Here is a 24596-nt window from a genome sequence, read left to right on the forward strand (position 1 = left end):
TCTAGGAAAGTAATAAAGACCATTTTTCTCTGAACTTTTTGATATATATTTTTTCTTGAAATCTAGAGCATATGTACACGTGTATTTCTCTCTAGACACTCTCTAGCTTCTCTAAGATTCCAAAGTGGTGTAAGTCTTTGTCTCAAGATTCCTGTCACTAACAGGTGAACTTTTTTAGTAAAACAAATACATATATCCAAAATCTATTATTTTTGAGAGATTAAATTGTCAAAAAGTCAAGTAAAAAAAGGTATCTACTTTTAGCAGAAAATTATATTGACACGTTTAGACTTTATTATTTTTCTCTCGGGAGCAAATTTTTATTGAAATCTTATAAAAACAAGCTTTATAAGAAACCAACATAATTGAAAGTTGGTTTCTTCCTCTAAAACCTTAAGTGTTCAAACCTTCAAGTGGTTAATTTGAAAGGTAGCAAACAAAACAATAAAGCCCCTGTAGCAGATCCTGTTGAAATACTTTTTTAAAAATCTAAATGAGCTTAATCTTTGCAAAAGCTATTTTAGCTCAAAAGCTATAAAACAAAGTTATCTTATTTCTACAAAAAAGGGAGAGGGTCTTTGACTTCATGCCACAATTTCTTTAGAACCTCATCTTTTTCATCAAATTTGGCCACACACCAAACATTCAGACTTTAAAATAGACTATTTCCATTCTTTAATCCACCAGCTCAGCAAATGTTCTTTGAGTGTCCACTGCCTAGTTTGTATGAAGCCCAAGACAGGGTCTTTGGAGAACTCAAAGCCAATAGGAGAGGCAGACTCCTAAACAACGAACTCTATAATATTAGAATAAGTCTCATGGTAAAGGTTTGTAAAAAGTTCTAGAGGACCACCATGAGGGAAAAATGAGTTCTATCTGAATATAACAATGAAAGCTTCGTAGAAGAAATTGGCATTTACACTAATTGAAGCCTTGCAGCTTGATGGGAGCCTGCCAGCAACCAGATGGAAATGGGGAGGGGCATAATGCCACAATCATGTTTCACTAAGAACAAGATAAGAAATAACCAATATGGTAGGCTTCATTTCATATTCACCTGATTGGGTTAACATCTACTGTTATTTTTCCTGTTCAGTCTAGAGAAAAGGTTGGTCAGAAAACACAAACTGAATTCACCCAACTCCAGATAAAAATGCGAAATCATTATACATGACTGAAAAAATAATGCTATTAAATAAGTAGTGCATTTTTTTTCAAATAAAGAAAGTCGCTTTTAACCATTAATGAAGTAAATGACTATTTTTTTCCAGCCATGAGGAAGAGACATGAACTCTTCAGGAAGATATATATGTAATAGAAGCCCCAGCATCTAGCACAAATGTCTGACATGGAGAATAGTCAATAAATATTACTTCACATCTGGCATATAGAAAACGTTCATTCAAAATTGCTTGAATTATTTTTGTTTCTGTGAATAGATTTACCAAATTTCTTTATAACTGAGTTGTATGGATCTGTATGTTTAATGAATGTGACTTTTCTCAATTTCAAATTCTAATTTCAATTCCTGATTCATACCTAGTAAGTTCTAAAGTAATTGTAAATGTAAGATGTGTGATGCTTGCCCATATGCTAGGATTTAAAACTCGAGGTTACTGAAACCTCTTACTATAACATCATCATTATATTTAGGGCTGTTTCCAGAAGTAAAGAAAAAAACATAAAATGGTCATTGATTACAGACTAATTTTGTTTTCCATGCATATATTACATATTAAATCTCTTTAATTCTGAAAACTAAATGCCGAGTTACAATGTCCACTAAACACTACCGGCTTTATTCTCTTGTCAGTGCACCTTGATTGATGTAGAACACTGGAAAAGAGCATCTCTTTGCCTAACCACTTATAAAAACAGTTTTCCATCTCACCTAAGGTTACAAATATGTTATTTAAATAGAAACGGACTTGTCCCCGTCACAAATTATTGTCAAGTTATGAAAATGTAATCATTACAATACATTATTATATTTAAGTATAAAAGCTCTGAATTGCAATCTTTGTCATTGAGTGGCATATTTTAAACGAAGAGTAATATCCCGGGTCTCTTTAGAAAGCTTAATGCTTAAAAAACAGTTTTATCTAACTATGCACAATGAGAAAAAGCATTATAAAATACATTTTGAGTATGCTATGAAGAGCATGAACATAATACAGAATTAAATTTAGAGCAATTAAGAGTAGATTTTGAAGATATTTTCTTAAATGCTTTAATACAGTCAGCACCATTTCAGTTTGCAGTTTTAATGAAAAGAAGCTATATGCACTGACTTTTTTGACAGGTATTATTAAATAAGTATGCATTATCCACTAGCCTATTTGCTTACACAAAAGTTGAGGAGTAATTCAAAGTAAACACAAATAGTAGCTTTAGTGATATTTCTGTGCTGAAACGTACTTTGATGGCGAGTGTTGTAACGTGCTAAATTCTGAGGTTTGAGTACAACAGAAACCATACTGTATTGAGACATTCCACCTACAGTTTGTGGTTATGAAAGTCTGATTAAAAGTGGTTTTAGATATATGAAAGTATTTTGGGCCAGTGCCGTCTGCTTTGAACCTACTCTGTACACTGTTTCACTAAATAAAATACCCATGTGCAAGTACATTTGCACAACCGAATTTCATCTAAAATAAATGTTAAAAGAAATTTTGTATGTCTATGTAATTAATTATTATGATTCTTTATCCATTCCAAAAAGATAGCCTTTTTTTTTTGAGAGAGAGAGACCGACAGAGAGCAAAGGAGGGGCAGAGACAGAGGGAGAGAGAGAATTCCAAGCAGACTCCACACTGTCAGTGCAGAGCCCAACGCAGGGCTCGAACTCACAAACTGTGAGATCATGACCTGAGCCAAAACCAAAAGTCCAACATTTAATGAACTGAGCTACCCAGGTACCCCTCAAAGAAATAGTCTTTATTTACCTCATTATTAATATGAATCATGACTCATCTGAATGTACTAGAATAAAAGTATCTAAAGTAGTATAACTAGATATGAAATAAAACACTAGCTATATTTTATTAGAAGTGCTTTAGAAAGACAGTCAATAAACATAAAACAAAAGGTAAGGCATTGGCAATTTTTACAAAGAAAAATTGTCCCAAGTTGAAATGTAAATAACATACCTGAGTAGATAATTGACTAACTGATGTGGGCTGATAAATACCATATTTTCCAAAGAAAGATCAGTACGGATTCCATAGTTCAGCTTTATCTTTGTATTAGGAATAATAAGATCTTCAAATAGCCTTAATCAGTAGACTCTTCTAGTCACCAACATAGACATACTTCGTAAGCTCTTCTTCTTGTGTAAATCAACCAAGTGAGGAATGAGAAGTAGTTTTTTTGAGCTTCAGTGTTAAGTACTGTGCTTAATACTATACATGTGTTTATTTTATACAGTCCTCACAGCAACTCTTAAGAGTAGGCATTCTCTCCGTTTTGCAGATGAAAAATCAAACTCAGAGAAAAATTCAACTGAAAGAAATTAAGAGAATTTCTCATGACTAGTAAATAGCAAGTTCCACATTCAAATCCGGGGTCCTCTGAATCCAAGCCCCATGTTCTTCCCTTTCTACCATGCTGCCTTTAATGCAAATGTGATAAAAACAATATAATCATTAAGTATAGATTTTTTTTTAAATTCTGCTTATGAGTTGCCAAAAATATTTCATGGGAAAAGCTATCACATAATTTTAGATAGCATCCATCAATTTGATATTTCTAAAAACTTCACATAAAGTTTTCCTTGTTTGAGTTTTATACTGTAGATTTTTACCATGAGCCCATACGTGTCTGCTGTTCCAAGCACTGGGCATTCAACAGTGAACAAATACAAATGGCATATGGCCTTGTGGAACATGCACTGTAGAGAAGGAGACAGACATTAAATAAATGATCACACACAAAAATAAACAAATTATAAAATGTGATAAATGCTATTAAGGAAAATATAAAGGGTAATAGGTAAAACAGTATTAACAAAGTGTGGAGGACTGAGGAGACCAGGAGGTCAGGTCTTCTGTCTGCTCACCCACAGTTCCTGTCAACACATTTATTTAGGTGTGTGGGATGGAGCAGGATTCAAAGTTCACTCTGAGGTCTCTAGTTTGGGTGATTGAGTTTATTGTGAGATGGCCAGTCCAAAACGGGGAGCAGATTCGAGGATGAAGATAATGGGCTTAAGCTTTGGAGGTTTGAGAGATTACTGTGACGTTCAGATAGACATAGGACTGGAGGAGATCCACTGGGTGTTTGCAGATGGAAAAAAAAAAAAAGGAGGATTGGGAATCTAAATTTGGGAAGTACGCACAAATAGGTATTAGATAGAACTGAGCTGGCCTCTGCAAGATGGGTTGGATTAGAAAGCAAGAAAAAAACTTAAATAGTCCCTTTAAAAATCAGCTGAATTAGGTACACCTGGGTGAGTCAATTCAGTGTTTGAATCTCCATCTTAGCTCAGGCCTTGATCTCAGGGCCATGAGTTCCAGCACTATGTTGGGCTCCACGCTAAGCATGGAGCATACATAAATGCATACATACATCAATGCATACAAGAAAAATAAATAAAAATAAGCTAAGTTGATTTAGTCAGCATTTCCTGGAGCATATGCCTCAAAAACCTAGCTTTAAAAAATGATAATAAGTGCCCCTGTAAATAAATAAATAAATAAATAAGCAGAGAAACAAACATTCTGTCAGCAATAGGTTTGGGCAGCAGATTAAATAGTTTAAAAGACATTTTCAGCCTTTAATTTTTCAGTGTGCTTCATTTCCCAAATGCATTGGGCCGCTAAACGTTTTGTCTTATGGGGTATCTTATGGGGTATTTTGTAGAAATGATACTCCACAGAAGACTTGCTGGGAAATGCTGGACCATATAAAGTCTTACAGTGAAGAATGTCCATGGTTTTTGGTGGGCGGACTGGAGTGTAATCAAGAGAGGAATGAAATTGGGAATACTGAAATTTTTATTTACGTTTGGTAGCCCTGCCAGGTAGGAAATAATTCGAAGTCAGAGAAAGGGAGCTGTTGCAGAGGGCACATCAGGAGAGAAAGGCAGTGTAAAGAGTGGGGTTTTGAAGACTGGGGATGAATTGAGGAGGGAATGATTTCAGACAGGGAGATCATCTAGGACAGGAAACCGATAAGGACAGGAATGATAGAGCCGCCTGGGAAATAGACAAGAAAGTGTGAACCTGAGAAACATTTCAAGGGAAGGAATTGTGGGACTTGGTAATAGATTAGATTAAAAGAAGAAAAAGGCAAAGATAACAATACAGTTTCTGGCCTGAGAGAGGAAGAAAGATACACAAAAGATTGAAAACAGACCCCTAACAGTATTATGGCTAACATACTTCCCAACTTTCTGCTGTAGTTCTAGAAAACAGAATACAATACTGTCTGAAAGTATAGTCCTATCCCTTTGAATGTTTTCAATTAAATGGCAAGAAACTAAACAATTTTAAGAATTTTTGAACACACACACACAAAGACTTTCTCAACACACATCTAAAATGCTATGTTCAGTCTTTAAGTGGTCAAAAATAACCTCCAGACTTATAATTGGGAATGATGTTAACCATGCTGAAATTAATTTTCTTAAATCTTAAATTGCTCCAAAAAACATGAATAGTTCTCTGGTCACTTTCATTAAAATCCCCTACATTAAATCTGGCATTTACAGTTTCACATTCAGCAACAAGCTAGAAATCACACTTTTCAAATTCTAAGCAGAAATTAGTTTTAGATTTATTTGCTTTCTTTCCAAATGTGTTAGTGCCCAAGGGCTCTGACAATGACACACTTTGTTTCACAAAGGAAAAGAAGACTGTTAAAAAAAAAAAAGAAAAAGAAAGAAAAGAAACAAAAAAAAAAAAACCTATGTGTTTTCTTTTCCCAAAAAAAAAAAAAAAAAAAAAAATTCCCTGCCTGCTTTCTATTTTCCAGGTGACATTTACAAAGAGGAAATTTGGGTTGATGAAGAAGGCGTACGAGCTGAGCGTGCTCTGTGACTGTGAGATCGCGCTGATCATCTTCAACAGCACCAACAAGCTGTTCCAGTATGCCAGCACCGACATGGACAAGGTGCTGCTCAAGTACACGGAGTACAACGAGCCGCACGAGAGCCGGACAAACTCTGACATCGTGGAGGTGAGAGCGCATGCGTGGTTGACGAACCAATAATAATGGCGGAGCCGCGTGGTCCTTGAACCTCGCGCGCACACCCCTTCCTTTTCCTAAGTTGTTTGTATCTCCACAGATGTCCCCGTGGTTATCATCCCAACATTACCCCACCCTTTCTATCCCCACAAAACGGAAGTTGGAATGACAGGTGATAGGGACGATGTAAACCTGCTCCCTTCTAGAAATCAGGCACCAGTGTCAGTGTATTGACCTCATCCTCCATAAGTCATCATTGCCCACGGCCGTGTGGGGACAAAGAAATTGTCCTGTCCCAGACTTGGGAACTGTGGCCAACAGAGGGCTTTAGAATACTTTTGATAATTTCTTTCAGATATAGACTAGTTTTACAACACAGTCAAAAGAAAAAAGTGATCTCACCCCAGCCTTACACTTCAATTTTTAACTTTGTCTCTTCTTTCTAATTCATTCTTCCTAATGCATTCTTACTGCAAAAGTAAAGACAGTTATTATGCTAGAAATGTTTTCCCCCAATTATATGATTTAGTGTAGCATTGTTCATGTACAGGGAATCAGAAATCTGATGAAATGAATTTCTAAATGTTAGCATGGTGTTTTATCAAAGTCAGATTTAAAACGTTTTATTGTGCCAAAAGTAAATAAGCATCACATTAAAACTCAAAAATGTTGTTTATGTTTTTGATTCATTAGCATAAGTAGCATTGCCATACAGTTTTAAACACTTCTTGCTTGAATCCTATTTAAATCGCCTTAGAGTACCCTTCAAAAGCACTGAATACTAAACCAAAAAGGACGTATAATGAAGACTGTCCCCATCTGTCTGTTTTCCTCACCTGTCTCCCCATGGTTTCTTAGACTGTGATTGCTTTTCCAGAATTAAGAGAAAATTAATAAGTGTTACAAAAGTATGTATTCAGAGTCAGTTTGCCAGAGGACAAGTTATTCTTGCCATTACTTGGACCGTTTTATATTATAAAAAAAAATTTAGCACTAATCTTGACCAAATTAATCAACCTCTCACTTCCATCTTCTCTTTACCTGTTATAGTTCCTGAAACTGATTCTTGTTTCTTTGCCTTTATTGGGAGTTTTTTAAAAGTATTGAGCTCATCAATTTTTTTAGTGTTTTGCCTAATAGGTTAAGCAAATAATTTCAGAGAAGCAAAAGTGAATAAGTAGACTTCATGTGGTATATGTTTAAAATACTTGCACATTTGCTTTACTGAACATCACTTTGGTTTCTCATTGACATGATTTTAATTGTGTGCTTGCCTTGATTCTGAAATTTAAGGTTATTTATAAAACTTACCTACTGTTATTTCAGATAGTATTTTATCCATGTGTACATGTAACTGTGAAAATACATAAACAAACATTAATATGAACAGAACTAGTTGACTGTCAAATCTCATAGGTGCTTTGTATGTGTGTGTGCATGTGTGTTCACACACACTTAACATAAGTCCCAAACACAAAACAACTCTATACTCAAGACTCATCTCATTACCAAAACCATCACAACAGATATTTCAGGGTAACACAGAGTTGAGTTGGAATTTGTCGAGATCTAAACTGTTCCAGTCCTTAACATGCTGTGAAATGCAGTAGAAATATAGTAAAGTAGTTGAAAATTTTGTTGACTTTTAAAATTTGCTTTCTTAAGGGAGTTTAAAAATCTAAAAAATTCATCTTCTGAGAGCATTAGTCAGGACGATTTGATGGTGACTGAGAACTTCACATTCTCGAGACTTTCACATTCTTGGACAGATGGGTATCTGAGCCAGACTTTTTTTTAATGTTTATTTATTTTTGAGAAAGATAGAGAGACACAGCACGAGAAGGGGAGAGAGTCTAGGACAATAGAGAGAGAGGGAGACACGGACTCTGAAGCAGGCTCCAGACTGAGCTATCAGCACAGAACCTGTCACGGAACTTGAACTCGTGAACTGCAAAATCATGATCTGAGCAGAAGTCAGATGCCTAACTGACTGAGCCACCCAGGCGCCGCATGAGCCAGAGATCGTTAAAGGCCATGAGAAGTGCACTGGGTTGGAAGTCAGAGGGCTTGCATTTGAATGCTTGTCATGCACAATCTTGCTATGTGACAAGTTAGCTATTTCTCTAAAGTTTTCTCATCTTAAAAATGAAGGCATTGAATTTCAAAGTCCTTTGTAGCACAGTTCTTTTAAAAGCAATACTTTTAGGGGCACATGGGTGGCTCAGTCCGTTAAGCATTCGACTCTTGATTTTGGCTCAGGTCATGATCTCACAGTTCAGGAGCTGTAGCCCCATATTGGGCTCCATGCTGATGGCACAGAGCCTGCTTGGGATTCTCACTCTCCCTCCCCCTCTACTCCTCCCCCCCCCACCTCAAAAATAAATAAACTTAAAAAAGAAAGCAATACTTTTAAAAGAGAGTGAAGCAGCAGCTCCATTATCTTGCATTTAATATCAGTAAATTAAAGCTCTGAATCTCTCGAAAAGGCATTCTGGGGCTCCTAGACCAAAACTAGGGAAGGCTGGATTCTTTGAATGAAGAGAATATAAGTCAGTCCTGCTCAACTACCTGAATCACACATTCTTCACCTATTTGGCTTTTCCAGTTTAGTAATAACAGATAATGGAAGAAGAAGTAAAGTGGGATCCCTAAGCTTGATAAAATTTACATTACCCCCAGATAGAATATTTTTGAAAGTGTAGCTCATTGAAATCACTATGCTTGAAATACTTGGTGGAGAAGAAGGAATCTGGATGGAGAGCTGCATTTATAACTGGTTTCACAAGTAATTCTTATACACACTAAGTTTGAAAACCTCTGCAGCACTAAGACATAAATTGTGTTGGAAGTTAAGAACCTGGGATACATCAGGGACTTGAGGAATCCATTCTAAGAATGAATCTAACACAAAGTTGGGAGTTAAGGTAGTTTACTACTTCTGGGTAAAATTTTAAATCCTATTTATTTTAATTTAATGGAATACATTTAACTGAGTAAGTTTAATGAGGAGCATAATATGTTTCATGAAGGGTCATTAGTTTTATATTTCCCATTTGGACTATTACCTCTCTCCCTTAACCCTCCAAAAACGGTTTACTCACAAGAAAAAAAGATTGGCACTGAGAGAGAAATAATATGATTCCCAGCATTTAGACCAAAATATAAATTTGAGGCCATACCAGAGTAGTGTTACAGGGTCATAGGAAATTGTGCAGTGCGTGGGTGCTGTAAAAGATTCCTTCTTTTAGCAAAAAAGCTCTGTGTAATTATCATGTCTTTGCTTGATAATTAGCCCTACAGTTACAATGGCACAAAGACTTACAAAGACTTAATAGACAGACTGAGATAGGTTTTTTTAATTGTTATATTATAATGCAGCTTGAATATCTGTTTAGATACAATATATAAATATGCCAGATTTAGTAAATGTGTTAAATTTTTAATCCATTGGTTTAAAACAACAAAACCAGTTACTGTATTAAAAGTGCTTCCTTTGAAGAAAGTGCGTTTTATTTAACTATGTGACAAGTATACTGGACATTTACTCAAAATAGTAGTTTATGAGGTCATTGAAATTCAGCAGGGATTCTGATGATATTAAAGAACTGTCCGTTTCATCTCTTCCAACTGTCTTAGCTCCTCCACTTCTGGTTCTCTTAGCTGCTTTCCTCCCCTCCCAGTTGATGTTGGGCTCTATTCCTGGAAGAAGATGTGGTGTTGAGCACTTCAAGATGACCTGAAGAATTCAAGTCCCACAGGACATGCTTACAGGCTGTCTTTCTGTTAGCAATAATTTAGCACATGTCAGCTTACAGTCAGCACTGTACAAGGGATTCTGAAACAGCAGAAGACAGGCATTCTTGTTAAGGATGTAGAACATATAGAAAAATCAGTGTGGGAACAGTTGGAGGGCAGGGGAATAATAACCTCATTAACATAATACAAGCTACTGAAAGGAAAACATAAGCTAAACAGTTTAACAAAACTCATTCAAACAGGTCAGTGATCACCAGACCATTTCAGGTGGCCTTTGGAGTGACAGAAGTCCCAGACAGGTTACCTCCGTATCCAACACATGTTTTCTAACCACAAAACCCATATGAGAGTGTCACTTAGCACCTGGCCAGGAGGGAATGTGTCACCCTTCAGTGATTCAGTGATTCTCTTGAGCTGCTCATCCAGTCTGGGACAATAGTCAAGTGACTAAGTGTGGAAGGGGAATGGAACATGGGGTCCTCTGCTGCTCCCTAGGAAATCAAAAAGGTGGACCTAACTCCCGCAGAAGAAACATTTGATTCACAACTGACTCAGTGGAGCATTACTGGTTTGTTTTTTAGATGTACAAATGGGCAAGATAGTGGGTGTGTGTGTGTGTGCGTGTGTGTGTGCACGCGTGTGTGTGTGTGTGCGTGTGTAAGAGAGAGAAAGAGAGAGTAAAGTTAGAGATAATATTTACATAAAATTTTATTTTCTGTTATCTGAATCTTGTTTGGATTTAAAGACTTCTAAGAACAGTTGTTTCACAAAAATGTTTCCTTTAGCAGTAGTAATTAAGGGCTGAATTAGGACTGGAAAGATGTTAATAGGTTATAAACTTTATTGTTTCGCAGTGCTCCTGGAGGTTATCAATAAACTAACCACCTTTACATAGTATGGTAGAACTTCATGAGTGTAATTTTTGTTGAAAAACAAATGCAGCAAATGGTAGAAATGGACTTTTTACAAACTGTATGATCAAATTCGGGAATAGACATAAAATATGAAAATATGTTTATTTTACCTGAGCTTTCATGATGTCTAATTAAATAGGTTCCAATTTTTATTATAAAATATAGATATATGAAGTTATTTTTATGCATACCTGTAGGTATCTATTATACAGGTGTACTTTTTCCTTTTTATTATTTTTTTTAATTTTTTGCAATGAGGTAGCATGTGGCTCTTTCCATAGGCTTCTTTTTGTTTGTTTCAAGTCTTTATTTAAATTCCAGTTAGTAAAAAAATAAATACATAAATGAATTTAATTAGTTAATTAACATTCCAGTTAGTTAACGTATAGTGTAATATTAGTTTCAGGAATAGAATTTAGTGACTCACATATAACACCCAGTGCTCATCATAACAAGTATATTCCTTAATATACATCATAGGTACTTTTCATAAGAATAAAAGCACATTCTCTTATTTGTTTGGTCATTTGTTGTATTTTTATTTTTTCATGCATTCACTGAATAAAGATTGGTTGAATTTTTGTATGTGCTTTGGAATGCCCAGAGATACAAACATAAACCAGGCCCTCAAGGACTATTGGTTTTTAAGATTGCTCACAAGGCTATACATGATCTGGCCCTGTTTATATGTTCCTCTCCAGCCAATCCCCTTTGCTGTTTCCCTCCCCCACCGCTGCCATCTAGTATTCGAGCCACCAAAACATGTTTATATTCCTCAGCTTTTCCAAACCTGATTTGTTTTGTCTTTAACACTCCTTACTAGGCCTTTTCTTGGCCTTTATTTATCCTTCATTCAGATCAGGTCCCAATTTATACTTTTGGAAAGCCATCCTTGTGTTTTTTCTGTATTAGAGTTAGAATTGTATTTTCTCCATCAAAGCACCATGTTATCCAATTACCTGTTGCACACTGGGTTTTAAACTCCTGGAAGGAAGGGACTATGCATATGTTGTTTACCAGAACTATCCTATCTCTGTTGTTTACCTACAGAATATTTGGCCCTCAGAATATATTTGTAGAATAAATAAACAGGGGGAAACAATTATAACAGGATATATACCAGTGATTATCATGCAGCATAATGTTACTCACTTAAAGTATAAAAAATGTTTTTATAGCTCTAATGAAACAGTTCGTTAAAATTTGGTTAATTTTCTCAAAGCACAATCAAGAAACTAAAATAATCCAAATCTGTGTTAATACAGTAACCACTGGCCACATATGACTATTCACATTTTTTAATTTTTTTTTTTTTTTTGAGAGAGAACACATGAGCAGGGAAAGGGCAGAGGAATAAAGAGAGAGAGAATCCCAAGCAGGCTCCATGCTGTCAGCACAGAGCCTGACATGGGGCTCAATCTCATGAACTGTGAGATCATGACCTGAGCTGAAATTAGGAGTCAGACACTTAACCAACTGAGTCCCCTCGGCCCCCCATGACTATTCACATTTAAATGAATTAAAATTAGGTGAGATGTCCAGTTCGCTTCCCCATTGGCACTAGCCACATTTCAAGGGCTCAGTAGCCACATGCAACTAGTGACTGCTGAATGGGACACGGAAGATGTAAAATGCAGTGATCATCACGGAAAATTCCATGCAACAGCGCTGGTCTAGGTTGAAATGTGAAAAGGAGGCATTTAATCTAACTGTGTTCTCAAATTCACACCAAGGTTAGTTTTTCAATATAAAATCTGAGGAGTGCATTTCAAAAGTAAAGAACCATGGAACCGTGGATTTTAGAATCCAGAGCATAAATGTTCACTATGAGAGACACCAATTGAGAACTAAACATTCAGCCTAAAACTAAAAACATATTTTACCCCTAAACCAATAACCACAGAGTCGATCAGTAAACTTACTACCTAGTCAGAAAGCACTTGCAAGTTGTCCAGACTGACAGAGAGCTAGGCAATGTGTGCTGGGGTTTTTTTGTTGTTTTTTTTTTTTTTTTTTAAGTGCAAAGCTTGTGAACGGAAAGGGGGTAGATATTTCTTGTTACTATTTTAAAATTACTTGAAGCAACACGAGCCAGTATTTAACTTTATAATTAGTAATTTCATTTCTTCAGAAAAGCAGGGTTTTTCTTTATGAAGGAGCTCAGAAAAATAATATTCTTGAAGTACATTAAAAATTCTTCTTAGGTTACTATAAAATATAATTAAAATAGTTCTTACTGTGATTAGCTCAGTAACTCTGCCCAGTCCTCTGTTAAACCAAGTATATAATTGCTTTTCAATAGATAATACTGAAAAATGAAGAAAGAATTAGTATATTCCAGACAGATTTAAACTTTCAGTGTTGAGGCTTCCAAGGAAAAGGGGGAAAAATGATTTTGCGAAAAAAAGGTTTAGTAAATTTCTGCTTAATTTTAATGTTCATTTTTGCTTACGTATCTTTAAAAGACTTCTACTAGTCCCTATAAATCACACTTATATTTATTCCCCAAAGTCTAAAAGAAGAAATGGGCCTAAAAATGTATTCATATTTGTCATAACTACCACAGTGGATTTTTACATATCAAATTTGAAGATTCGTTTCTTTTTTAAAAATAATGCTCTTGCTTAATTTACATGTATTTTGTAAACATGAAAAGATGCTTCACATCTCATTTATTGAACAGATCATTGTTGAGCAAATAAAGTGCATGTTAGAGCACTAAAGTTATATGCACAAGGCAATAAAATGGAATTTCCTCTCACCTGTTACTACACAGCTCTAATGGCTTATAGGCAGTAGTACTAACACAGAGTCGACAGAAAATTATTTAATAATAGTAGAAAAGACAAGAGGTTTCAAAATACAGCCTTTTTCTCACTGATGTAACCATTTTGTCATTATTAATTACCACCATTTTATCATCATCATTTTGCATGATCGTTCTTGACCTAGTAGAAACCAGTCTTCATTTTTTGTTTTTTTCTCCCCAGTATATGAAAGGGAAAGGGGGAAAATATTTAGCCTGGATCATTATAGTCACTTTTTAATGATATTTACAGATTTCATGGCATATGGAACTTGGTGTTGGACAGCATATTTGAACCATTTGATAGCCGTTGATAACACCTCAGTAAAAGTAGTATTGTTTGGCTTTAAACAAATTTTTTTTTTAACGTTTATTTATTTTTGGGACAGAGAGAGACAGAGCATGAACGGGGGAGGGGCAGAGAGAGAGGGAGACACAGAATCGGAAGCAGGCTCCAGGCTCTGAGCCATCAGCCCAGAGCCCAACGCGGGGCTCGAACTCACGAACTGTGAGATCGTGACCTGAGCCGAAGTTGGACACTCAACCGACTGAGCCACCCAGGCGCCCCTGTTTGGCTTTAAAGTATCTGGCTTTAAAGTATCAAATTAGATACCAAAGAGTAGAACATCTTTACATCCTCAGGAATGGTTACTGAATAGCACTGTGGAATATTCAAAAGTGAAGTTTTAGGAACAATTCCAGAGTCCTGCCTAGAGTAGAATAAAAGATGATAAATCTTTTAATCAAGTGATATTTATTATTTCACTTACCTCACTGAATTTTTAAAAAGTTATTATAAATCTGTTTCCCTTCCCTGAAAGACATAATGATGTTTTATCTACAGCTCTAACTCCAACTGCCATCTCAATGAATGGGACATTGTAGACATTCAATAAATATTACATATATATATATATATATATATATATATATATATACACACACACACATATATTTATGCATGTATGCTTATGTGTATATACATGCATAAATTAAAAGAACTTATCATTATAGTATAAATAAAATTAAACCTTGTCAAGTTTTCTTTGTTGAAGTCAGATATGTTCTAATAATAATAAAGGTGAGAATCTTTCAAGTGAACTGAGATGAATAAAGTTGTTGCTGTGTAAGAAACAAATAGGCACAGCAGACCACATAGAAATATTACCTGTAGTAATGGTGGAAAGTAAAAAACCAATATATGTTGATTTCCTAGGGAAGAGAGAAGCAACCTGTTGGTACTTTGGCCAGGATGTGACAAGAGGGATCAGTGGGTCTCAAACTTCATCATTTCTGTCCTGTGAATTCTCTTTGGGCAATTGAACCAGGTTTCAGATTCTAGTCCATTCTGAGTCACTGAGGCTCTTGCTGAGAGGCTGATTGGGACTCACTGGTATGGGGCAGAGCCCAAGACTACGTTTCCGACCAGTTCCCAGGTGCTGCTGATGCTGCTAGTTTGTGGACTGAACTTTGAGTAGCAAAGACTCAGACTTCCCTTTCCAAACATCTGTTTTCCCCAGCATGGAGTATGAAAGTACATTTTTTAAAAATGTTTATTTATTTATTTGTTTATTGAGAGAGAGAGAGAGAGAGAGAGAGAGAGAATCCCAAGCAGGCTCCAAGCTCAGTGCAGAGCCTGATGCGGGGCTTGGTCTCATGACCATGAAATCATGACCTGAGCTGAAGTCAAGTGTCAGATGCTTAGCCAACTGAGCCATCCAGGCACCCCAGAAGTATATTTTTAAACACTTATTCTTTATAGCTTAACTGAGGTCTAGAATCATACCATAAAATAGATTTTTTAAAAGTAATATTTGGTAAAACTAACTCTTGAAAGCAAGTGTGTTAGGTTTCCAAAAGCATGATGTAAAAGGCCTGTGACTACTCAGTAAGGTGAGTGACCCTGTCTGTGGTGAACACTGCATCTCCTGACCTGGTCTCTGCCCTTGTGAGTGCCTGTCAGTTGGCAGTGGCTGCCTGTAGCACGTGTTGAGGAAGATTCTGAGCCTGAAAGCGGACTCTGCAGGCACGTGTGATGTGATTGAGTAGGCACGTGTGCCAGGGTGCACAGAGAAGTGGAAGCTCTGTGCTTTCCTCCTTTATCTTCCTGGTCAAATAATCCATAGGACATTCTGGGAGAAGACTCCAGACTTGATCACTAAAAGGACTGGAATTAGGCAAGTGCTGCGTATGTGTACAACAGATTGGGTGGGTAGATTATATTACTGGAAATATATCTCATTTTACTAATAGCTACTTTGCATATTATCCAGTCATGTCTCAATGGCATTTAGCGTATTCTCTGTTACCCTGAAATTCAGCCACCCAATGGAAGTTTCTGAATAAGGGGAAAAAAATTTCCTGTCAATTATTTCTAAAGGTCATAAAGTTAATGACTAGCTGGGAGGTTAATTAGATTCTCAAAGCCTCTTCATATCAATTAAATCTCTTATCTTTATGTTTTAGTAAATAAACTCGATAACTATTTAGAGCTACTGTTTTAAGATAAGAAACACTGTAAACAGTAAACTGTACAGCTGGTATTTGGGGTTTTTTCCTCACATCTAAGAAAGCATGGTTACAAAATAAACTAATACATGAATTAATGGTAGTATCTCTTATTCTAGAATTTCTGAATTAAATAATTTATTTTTCAAAATTACATGCAAATGACTCCTTAATCATAAACAAATACCATCTCTATGACCTTGAGAAAACTGTTTCAGAGACGAAAAACTAAGGTCAGAGTTACCCTGAAAATGAGCTACTAGTAAAAAATCAACTGCACTCTCAGTGGTTCCAAACACCAAACTCCTTTCAAAGTTACTGTACACATTTATAAATAAGTGATATATTTAGTGCCTATAGCCTAACAATTACAAACTCAATCACTTCTGTCATGTAAATTCTCTTTGGATAGTAGAAGCAGATTTCAGAATGAAATGATATTGATGTGCATTAATCAGTAAGGTAGCCACTAGCTCTACGTGACTATTTAAATTTAAGTTAAATAAAATAAAATTGAAATGAGCTCTTAGTCTCACTAGCCACAAGCAAGTACTTGATAGCCACATGTGACTCGTGAATTCCGTATTGGTGGGACCACTAGAGAAATACCCATCACCCTAGAAAAGTTCTCTTGGGCAGCACTGATGTAGGAAGTGAAACTGGTGAATCCAGTGCTCTTGTTCATGAAGTAACTAGCAGGACGGTTGATGGATACACCTAATAAAGGGCTTGTCAACTGGAGGGGATGCAGGCGGCCATTTCATCTTTTGCTCCTGAGCATCTACTCCATGCTCATGGAGTGTCAGGGTCTGGGTCAGGGCACAGAAACCAAAGCGGGAAAGCTGAGCCACTCAGTCAGTGTTTCCTCCCAGGAGTAGACTATTTGTTAAAATAAATGTCACTTGGTGGAGTGAAGGGAGAGGATAGAGGGAACACTAAGGCTTGAATTGCCCCAAGGAAGAAGAGAAAATGGAGGAAGGGATAGGAAAGAAGAGTCATAGGGAAGCAGAAACAAGGTAGGTCAATTCTGGACGTTCCCACGAGGAAGGAAAGAGCACACGTGCACACAATTTCTGATTTTTCCTCATTGGAAATGTGAGAATTCTGTCTTCATCCAGGGTTCATGACTGGGATCTCCTTAAATTTAGTGGTTCTGAATTAATTTTGGGGGGGAGGGGGCGGGGAGCAAAGCTGCAGAGTGATTTTCCCAAAGAATGTTGTTGAAGCATTATCATGAGAGTTTACCTTTAAATTTTTACATTTAGGAAATAGAACTTCACAAGCCCCACAGATTTGGAGAGAAATTAAGTTCTAGTTATAGCAACATCACACACTAGCTCTCTAACCTGGGGCAAGTTATTTAACCATCTTGTCTTCAGGTTCCTGCTCTGAGTCAGATATTGTCCCAGCCTTCCTCACAGGCTGTTGTAATGATTACAGGCTATCAAAGATGTCAGAGTCTATTGTAAACTGTTAAGTCATATAAGATGTTTTCATTTTCAACATCAAGGGGAAAGTTTAAGTAATAAAAGTTGTTTAACAAAAGAGAGAGAAGAAGCAAATTCTTAATTTGGAAATAAATCTATAACATTTTATATTAATAAGTACATCAAGTATACTTTTCTTATATAAATAATGATAGTATTTTATATAAATTAAGATCTGAAAAAGCCACTGAGTTTTCTTTTCCCCAAGCATTTGTGAAATATTCTCTTTGTGCAAGATGAGTAGGACAATGATGATGTGTCCACCACTCTCCAGGGCTGATAGTCCAGTGTAAATGAAACATACACAGGACTTGTTGTTTCATTCCGCAGATATTGATGAACATGAAGACCATGTGCCAAACATTGTGCTAGTTATTGGTGACACATCTGTGACAGTCCTACCCAATGGTCCAAACCATAAGACTTAGAGTACAGTGGGATATCTGAGGCAAAAGAAAATAATTGCAACTGAGAGCACCTGAAAACATCTCATAGTGGTTATAGATGAAAGCATGACTTTGAATGATAAGTAAAAAAGTTGATAGGCTAAGCCAATCTGCAAGTCATTTATTCCCATTTAAAATAAAAGCAAGACTAATAAAGGTAGTGGTGTATAGACATATAAACACATAGATACATAGATTATACACACACACATATACACACACATTTATGTGTATATGTATATTATGTAGCAGCCTTAATTCTGGTTTCTGGTTAGCATTGGATTTTTTAATATATGGTTTCTCTGTAAACATGTGGTTATAATTTTTAGAGAAAGTCTAGAAAATACAAATGTTAGAAAAATGCACTGAATATAATTGCCTTTAAGTTTGATAAAAGGTTCTCTGGTGCTAAGAATGGAAACCTCAGGTTTACATCCCACCTCCCTGGTATAACTTTACAATGAGGTTTCCCCTCATCTCTCTGAATTCTAAAACATGATACAGCTGGCTGAGAGGCTGGAAAATTGTTACATGCCTGTGTTACATTCTTATAACCTAATTGTTCTACAACTTTTCTGCAGTTTAATCATTGGAGAATGTTCTTTGTTTTTGTAGTCACTGTTTCACATAGTAACAGCTTGTTGTATTTTGGTCTGTTTGCCAGAGGGTAGGTTTATTTTTAAAACCCTGAACTCTGAATTTTTCTTTATTTTTCCAAGATTGAAAGCAGCTGAAATGCCTGGAGTTACAGGTTGAAGGCTGCTTTACAATATGTGAAGGGAAGCTTCTTTCCCTCCTCCCTTTGTGTGTGTGTGTGTGTGTGTGTGTGTGTGTGTGTGTGTTTAAATTTTTTCCTAACAAATGTCTTCTAACTGGTAGTTGTCTAAAAATAGAACACTGCCTAACTAAAAATAGCCTGGCTCTCAGTCGTGCCAAGGAAAATGGAGAGGAATAGGCGTGGAATAGAAGGCTGAGTAATCCAGTTCTATTCATTCAGAGAAACCTTTGAGAATGCGGGCGATGATAAAGTGCCCTCAAAAAACCACAGGCTTGACTCTCTCTTCAGACTTCTAGGTGCCAATAAACATTCTAGCCCCAGGATACATTTTTTTCTCATAGGTTGTAAACATTTTCTGAAAGACAAGGCTTTGTTTCACAGGACCTGACAAACTGCCATAGCTAACTAACTTTCCTAAAGTCTTAAAAATTCATAATTGTAAGAGATATTTTAAAAGAGCATCTTAAATGAAAGTATTGTAAAATAATGTACATCATGTAATAATTAGGAGAAAACTGTTACAATAAAAACTGCGTACTGCTTGCAGTTAAACTCAGAACTTTAAAGTTTTGCAGAAAGTTATTCCTGTGACTCACTGTAGCTAAAGAGAACAGCTGACTTAGTTTAACTCCATTAGATACAAAATTCTCTTAAGTGTATATCCCCTTGGTGTGCCAGTATTTAGTCTCTTTCCCACAATTATAATTTTCACTCAGGCAGATTTTCTGTTTTAATTTTTTAATTGGAGTAGAAACTACTTTGAAAAATAACATTTCAAGAGTAGGATGGCTTGAAGTTTAGAGAAATGGAATTTTGAGTAAGTCACGAAAAAAAAGACCAGTTTCACAATAGTAACTCCTTTTTTTTTTTTTTTCAATTTTGTTTTGCTTAAGTAATCTGAATAATCAGGTCAAACATAGCAACAGGGTGTGGAAATGTCAGCGCAGTTCACGGGGTTATACGGGACTGAGCATTGTTATGTTCAGTTCCTGTAATGATGCTGGTGATAAGACTCTTGAGACAAAGGACTATAATTGATGGAAAGAGCCTTAAATCATTGCTAGAAGAATCAAGGTCCTTGTATCTGTGTACATCGACTCTTCTGGTCTCCTTCCGTCTTGTAAAGCATTTTGTCGTCTTGCATGGTGGCCCCCTACTGCTCTTTGTAATAGATGCAGACCACAAGTGATTCCTTCATGCAGCATACAGGGTGTAATTGTGTCTGTGTGGTGTATTAGTAATTACCAAGCTGAATTCCCATATTGTATCTTTACTGCAGGCATGGAAAAATAGGACATACAATCCTGCATAGACATTTTCAACCTAGATAGTGAACCACTTAGAGCTACATTCCAGGGACAAAGCCTTTTACATTCACACTTTTTGAACAAAATTTTCATTGTTGAGTCATTTGTGCTATGCAGGATAAATTCAGTTTTGGAAATAATTACCTCTGATATAGTCATTTATGATTCTTCAGCAAAACCTTTGTAATATGGAAAATATTTGCTATTTTTCATTGCTAAAAATCATTTTAATACTGCTAGATAAAATAGTGATATGAGATGTAATAATTATTATGCTAGACCACCTTGTACAAAGAATAGTGCATGGATCACTACATATAACAGATTATATAGCATTCATAAACATTACATAATTGTTTTAACAGCATTTTTAACATCAAATGGATATTTTCATACAATTCATTGATTTTGGCTCAAGCATTGTTAAACTTCAGAAAAAGCTGACAACGAATTTTTGTTACAGTAAACAGATATAAATTAATAATTAATTTCTTTTCTATAAAATTTGCATCCATCCTTTATGTATTATGTAGCTAATATTGATTTGACTACCTCCTAATCATTGGGGATTTGAAATGTTTACAGTATTATTTATCTATAATAGAAGCTAAAATAAGGCAAGCAGGTTGGTTTAAACAAGAGAAGGTATATTTTTTTTCAAATAAAATCAAATGCTTATAATGACAGCTAAAAACTATTAAATGCAATAACAGAGCAATGAATATGGCCATTTCATTAACAATAACAAATGACATTAGATTTATTTTGTGAATTTTTAATTAAAGTATGTAAGATTTTAATTCCATTTTTACCTTCAAATTCAAAAATGACCTGCCAATATGTATATTTTACAAATTTACTTCCACTTTTGTCTATGGATAGTTTTATTCTAGCAATAATTATTAGATTTCTAGGATGTACAGAACTTTATAATGATGCTAGAGGAAATAGAATTTTGAAAAATACCATCAGTGACATCACAAAACTTAACAGTCTAGGTAAGATAGAAAATATACACGTGCATCAAAAGGACAAAACAACATAAGAGGTACTGTACGATATTTGAGGAATAGCATAGCATAGTTAGAACATCATTCTGGAGCAAGACTGCATGAGTTTTTATCCCATCTCCCCTGCTTATTGGTTGTATGTTTCCAGACAAGTTACTTAGGCTGTCTGTTTCTTACATCGTCATTTGTAAATGGGGTTAATAATAGCACCTAGTATCTAGTTATCATGAGAATTAAATTATTGAACATTTATAAAATGCTTGGAACAGGGTCTGGTGCATAGTAAGGTTGTTGGTGATGATGATGATGATGATGATGATACCCCGATACTTGTAATCAAATAATAACCTCTAGAAGGTAGAATTTAAAAAGTCAGGAGTGGGGCATCTGGGTGGCTCAGTCGGTTAAGTGCCTGACTCTTGGTTTCAGCTCAGGTCATCATCTTATGGTTTGTTTGTGAGGTTGAGCCCAATGGTGGGCTCTATGCTGACAGGATGGAGCCTGCTTGGGATTCTCTCTCTCCCTGTCTCACTCTCTGTCCCTTCCAGGCTCATGTGCATGCTGTCTCTCTGTCTCTCTATCTCTGTCTCTGTCTCTCTCTTTCTCAAAATAAACTTTAAAAAATAGTAAAAAAACAAAAACAAAAACAAAGTCAAGGGGCGGTGCCTGGGTGACTCAGTTAGTTCATAGTCCAACTCTTGATTCAGGCTCAGGCCATGATCTCACAGTTAGTGAGTTCAAGTGCCACATTGGGCTCCATGCTAACAGTGCAGAGCCTGCTTAGGACTCTCTCTTTCCTTTTCTTTCTGCCTCTCTCTCAAAAATAAATAAATTTTATATAAAAAATAATACATATATTTTTTTTTCAGGAGAGGTGAATGTTGAGTAGTCATTTTTAGTTTCATACAAATGAAGTTCAGAAATATGGATATAAATTGATGAACAGGATGTGGGCAAATCTTTCAAAAGACCAATTATGCAAAGATCGACAAGAAGAAATGAGCAAGGGCATGATATGAATAGAATATTCACATACAGAAGGAGCTTTAACAAAGGTGGCAAGGTAAATGGAGAGAAGGGAGACAGACAAATCAAGTGCTTAAATGTTTGGTGTAGAATTAGATGCAATACAATAGGTATGAGAAAGATACTTCATGGCCTCAAGCAGTAGAATAGCGAATGACAGTCAATTCTTGAGAAAAATTCTAGTGGAAAATATAACTCTCTAGATAGAAGCAATTTAGCTGTAAAAAGTGGAAATGCCAGGATATTTAATTTTTATAAGTAACATGTATATGTGTGCATGCTAAAAAGCCTAAAACCTTTCATTATATTTTTAAACTATTTATATCATTCTGTAAACATCTAGGATTATATTAAAAACAAGTTGTTTTTGGAATATTGCATACAGGGGCATCTGGATGGCTCAGTCAGTTAAGCACTCCACTTTTGACTTCGGCTCAGGTCATGATTTCACAGTTCATGAGATGGAGCCCCACATGGGGCTCTGCAGTGACAGGCAGAGCCTGCTTGGGTTTCTCTGTCTCTCCTTCTGTCTCTCTGCCCCTCCCCCTGCTCTCTCTCGCTCTCTCTCTCTCTCTCTCTCTCTCACACACACACACTAAATAAACTTAAAAATGTTAAAAAAAAAAAAAAAAGAAATATGCATACAATTTCACTTTGCTCTGGTAATATGCACATGCATTTTTCTGGCTAAGGACTATTTGTCATATATAGTGTGTTAAAGGAAGAAATTATGGAGACCTCTGGAGGTATATATAATAAACTATATAACATTCTCTAGATTAAATTGAAGAGGAAATCAAAATCTATAAATTTAGAAGTTCCTAATGAAGTCTGTGTGTTTTCAATGACCACATAAATGGTCAGGATTCTGGATACAGTACTTCAAATTATAAAATCTCCACTCTCACACTTTCAGGTTTATAATCTAAAAGTCCGGGCTTTTCACTGTAAGACAGTCTGGTATAAGAAAAGGGGCAGAGAAGTGTTAGACTCTGCCAAGCCTGCTTTTTACAATCTTCATAAACTCCGTGCTTTGGGGCAAGTTTCTAAACCTCCACAAAATCTCAGCTTTCTAAGCAGTAAAATAGTGATAATAAATCTCACTTTTGGTCTTTTTGTAAGAATTAACTTACACCACGTATGTATATATCCACTAGCACATGTTGGGCCCATGTGCTCATAAACATGTTATTTCTCTGCTTCTCCTTCCTACAGGTGTAAATTTAGGCAAAATTTTCATTTTTTACTCCTTCTCACACACATACATACATACACACCTTGGACATTGAAATCTTTGGCGTGTTTTGTGATCACATTCAAACAAAATGTCACATTTTATAAATTGTTACATATATGTGTAACTGTATCTTGAGTAATGAGGTTATGAAATTCTTTAGAGGTAAAATTTTGACTATACAGATTTTAAAGCTACAGAAAAGGTAGAGAGAGGTAAAAATTTGTACTCTATTAAGTAAAGTCAAAACAGAATTGATAAAAATAGGTGGAACCCTGTCAGAGGAGCTTGCCCAAGTTCTGCTGGTGAACTCTGGTATATAGTTAGGATATAATTTATTCCCTGGTGTTCCCTTTGAACTACTATGTATCCAGGGAAGAGCCCAGTTAGACAATGAAAGGGAGGGCTTGGGAGAAAGAGGGAGGGGGGAGGGGGAAGTTGATTAAGATTTTAAAGCAGTGAAAGTAATTAGCAAAGCGAAGATAAGAGTGTCCCTACACTGCCAGTTCTTCTCTGATCAAAAACAAATAATTGATTTTATTAAAATACTAGCCAGCCAACAGTGTCTAGTATGATGATATTGTTAACAATAAAATATATCTATCTTACATTGCTTCTAACTTGTATCTTTGCCCTAGCTCCCTTCAGTATTTTGATGGCAGTAAGGATACATGCTCTTGGAAATGAGCCAAGCACATACTAACGCATTATACATTTGGCTTGGTTCCAAGTGAACAGGTGTTTTAAATATTCCAGTCACATACCCACGATGTATATTGCTACTGGGGAAAGGATATCATTTCTGAACCACTGATACTTGTTTGACTCTGTTCTGAACCACACCTATTTTACACTCTGAAGATGTAGCAAAGATGAACTGTGGTTTGAGAAAAGATGACCATCAGAGCCCTACTTTTACTGATAGTAAGTGCAACAAATTTATAGTTCTGAACTCTGCACCCGATGTCTGGCTATGGAGATCAAAGCACTTGCTGATCAACATTAGGAGGGAAACATTTTAGTGCTCTCCACAACTGAGTTCCTGCAAACATGAGAGATTTTATTCATATTAGAGAAAACATAATAAACTATATGATAGAAATTGTGTGTTATATTATGATGAGGGGAAGAAATTTCT

At 35.9% G+C, this 24596-nt stretch overlaps 1 protein-coding gene across 16 annotated transcripts in view; it reads left to right on the forward strand.

Annotated features, from left to right (window-relative positions):
• Positions 1-24596, forward strand: part of MEF2C (myocyte enhancer factor 2C) — a 171483-nt gene that overhangs the window by 88956 nt on the left and 57931 nt on the right. For all 16 annotated transcript variants that reach the window (XM_053907208.1, XM_053907210.1, XM_053907222.1 and 13 more), the window contains one exon: positions 5974-6177. In XM_053907208.1, coding sequence (XP_053763183.1) covers positions 5974-6177 — 204 coding nt within the window. The remainder of the gene's footprint in view (positions 1-5973; positions 6178-24596) is intronic.

Source organism: Panthera pardus, unplaced genomic scaffold, assembly GCF_024362965.1.
Source record: "Panthera pardus isolate Hobbes unplaced genomic scaffold, ASM2436296v1 HiC_scaffold_2, whole genome shotgun sequence".
NCBI lineage: Eukaryota > Metazoa > Chordata > Mammalia > Carnivora > Felidae > Panthera > Panthera pardus.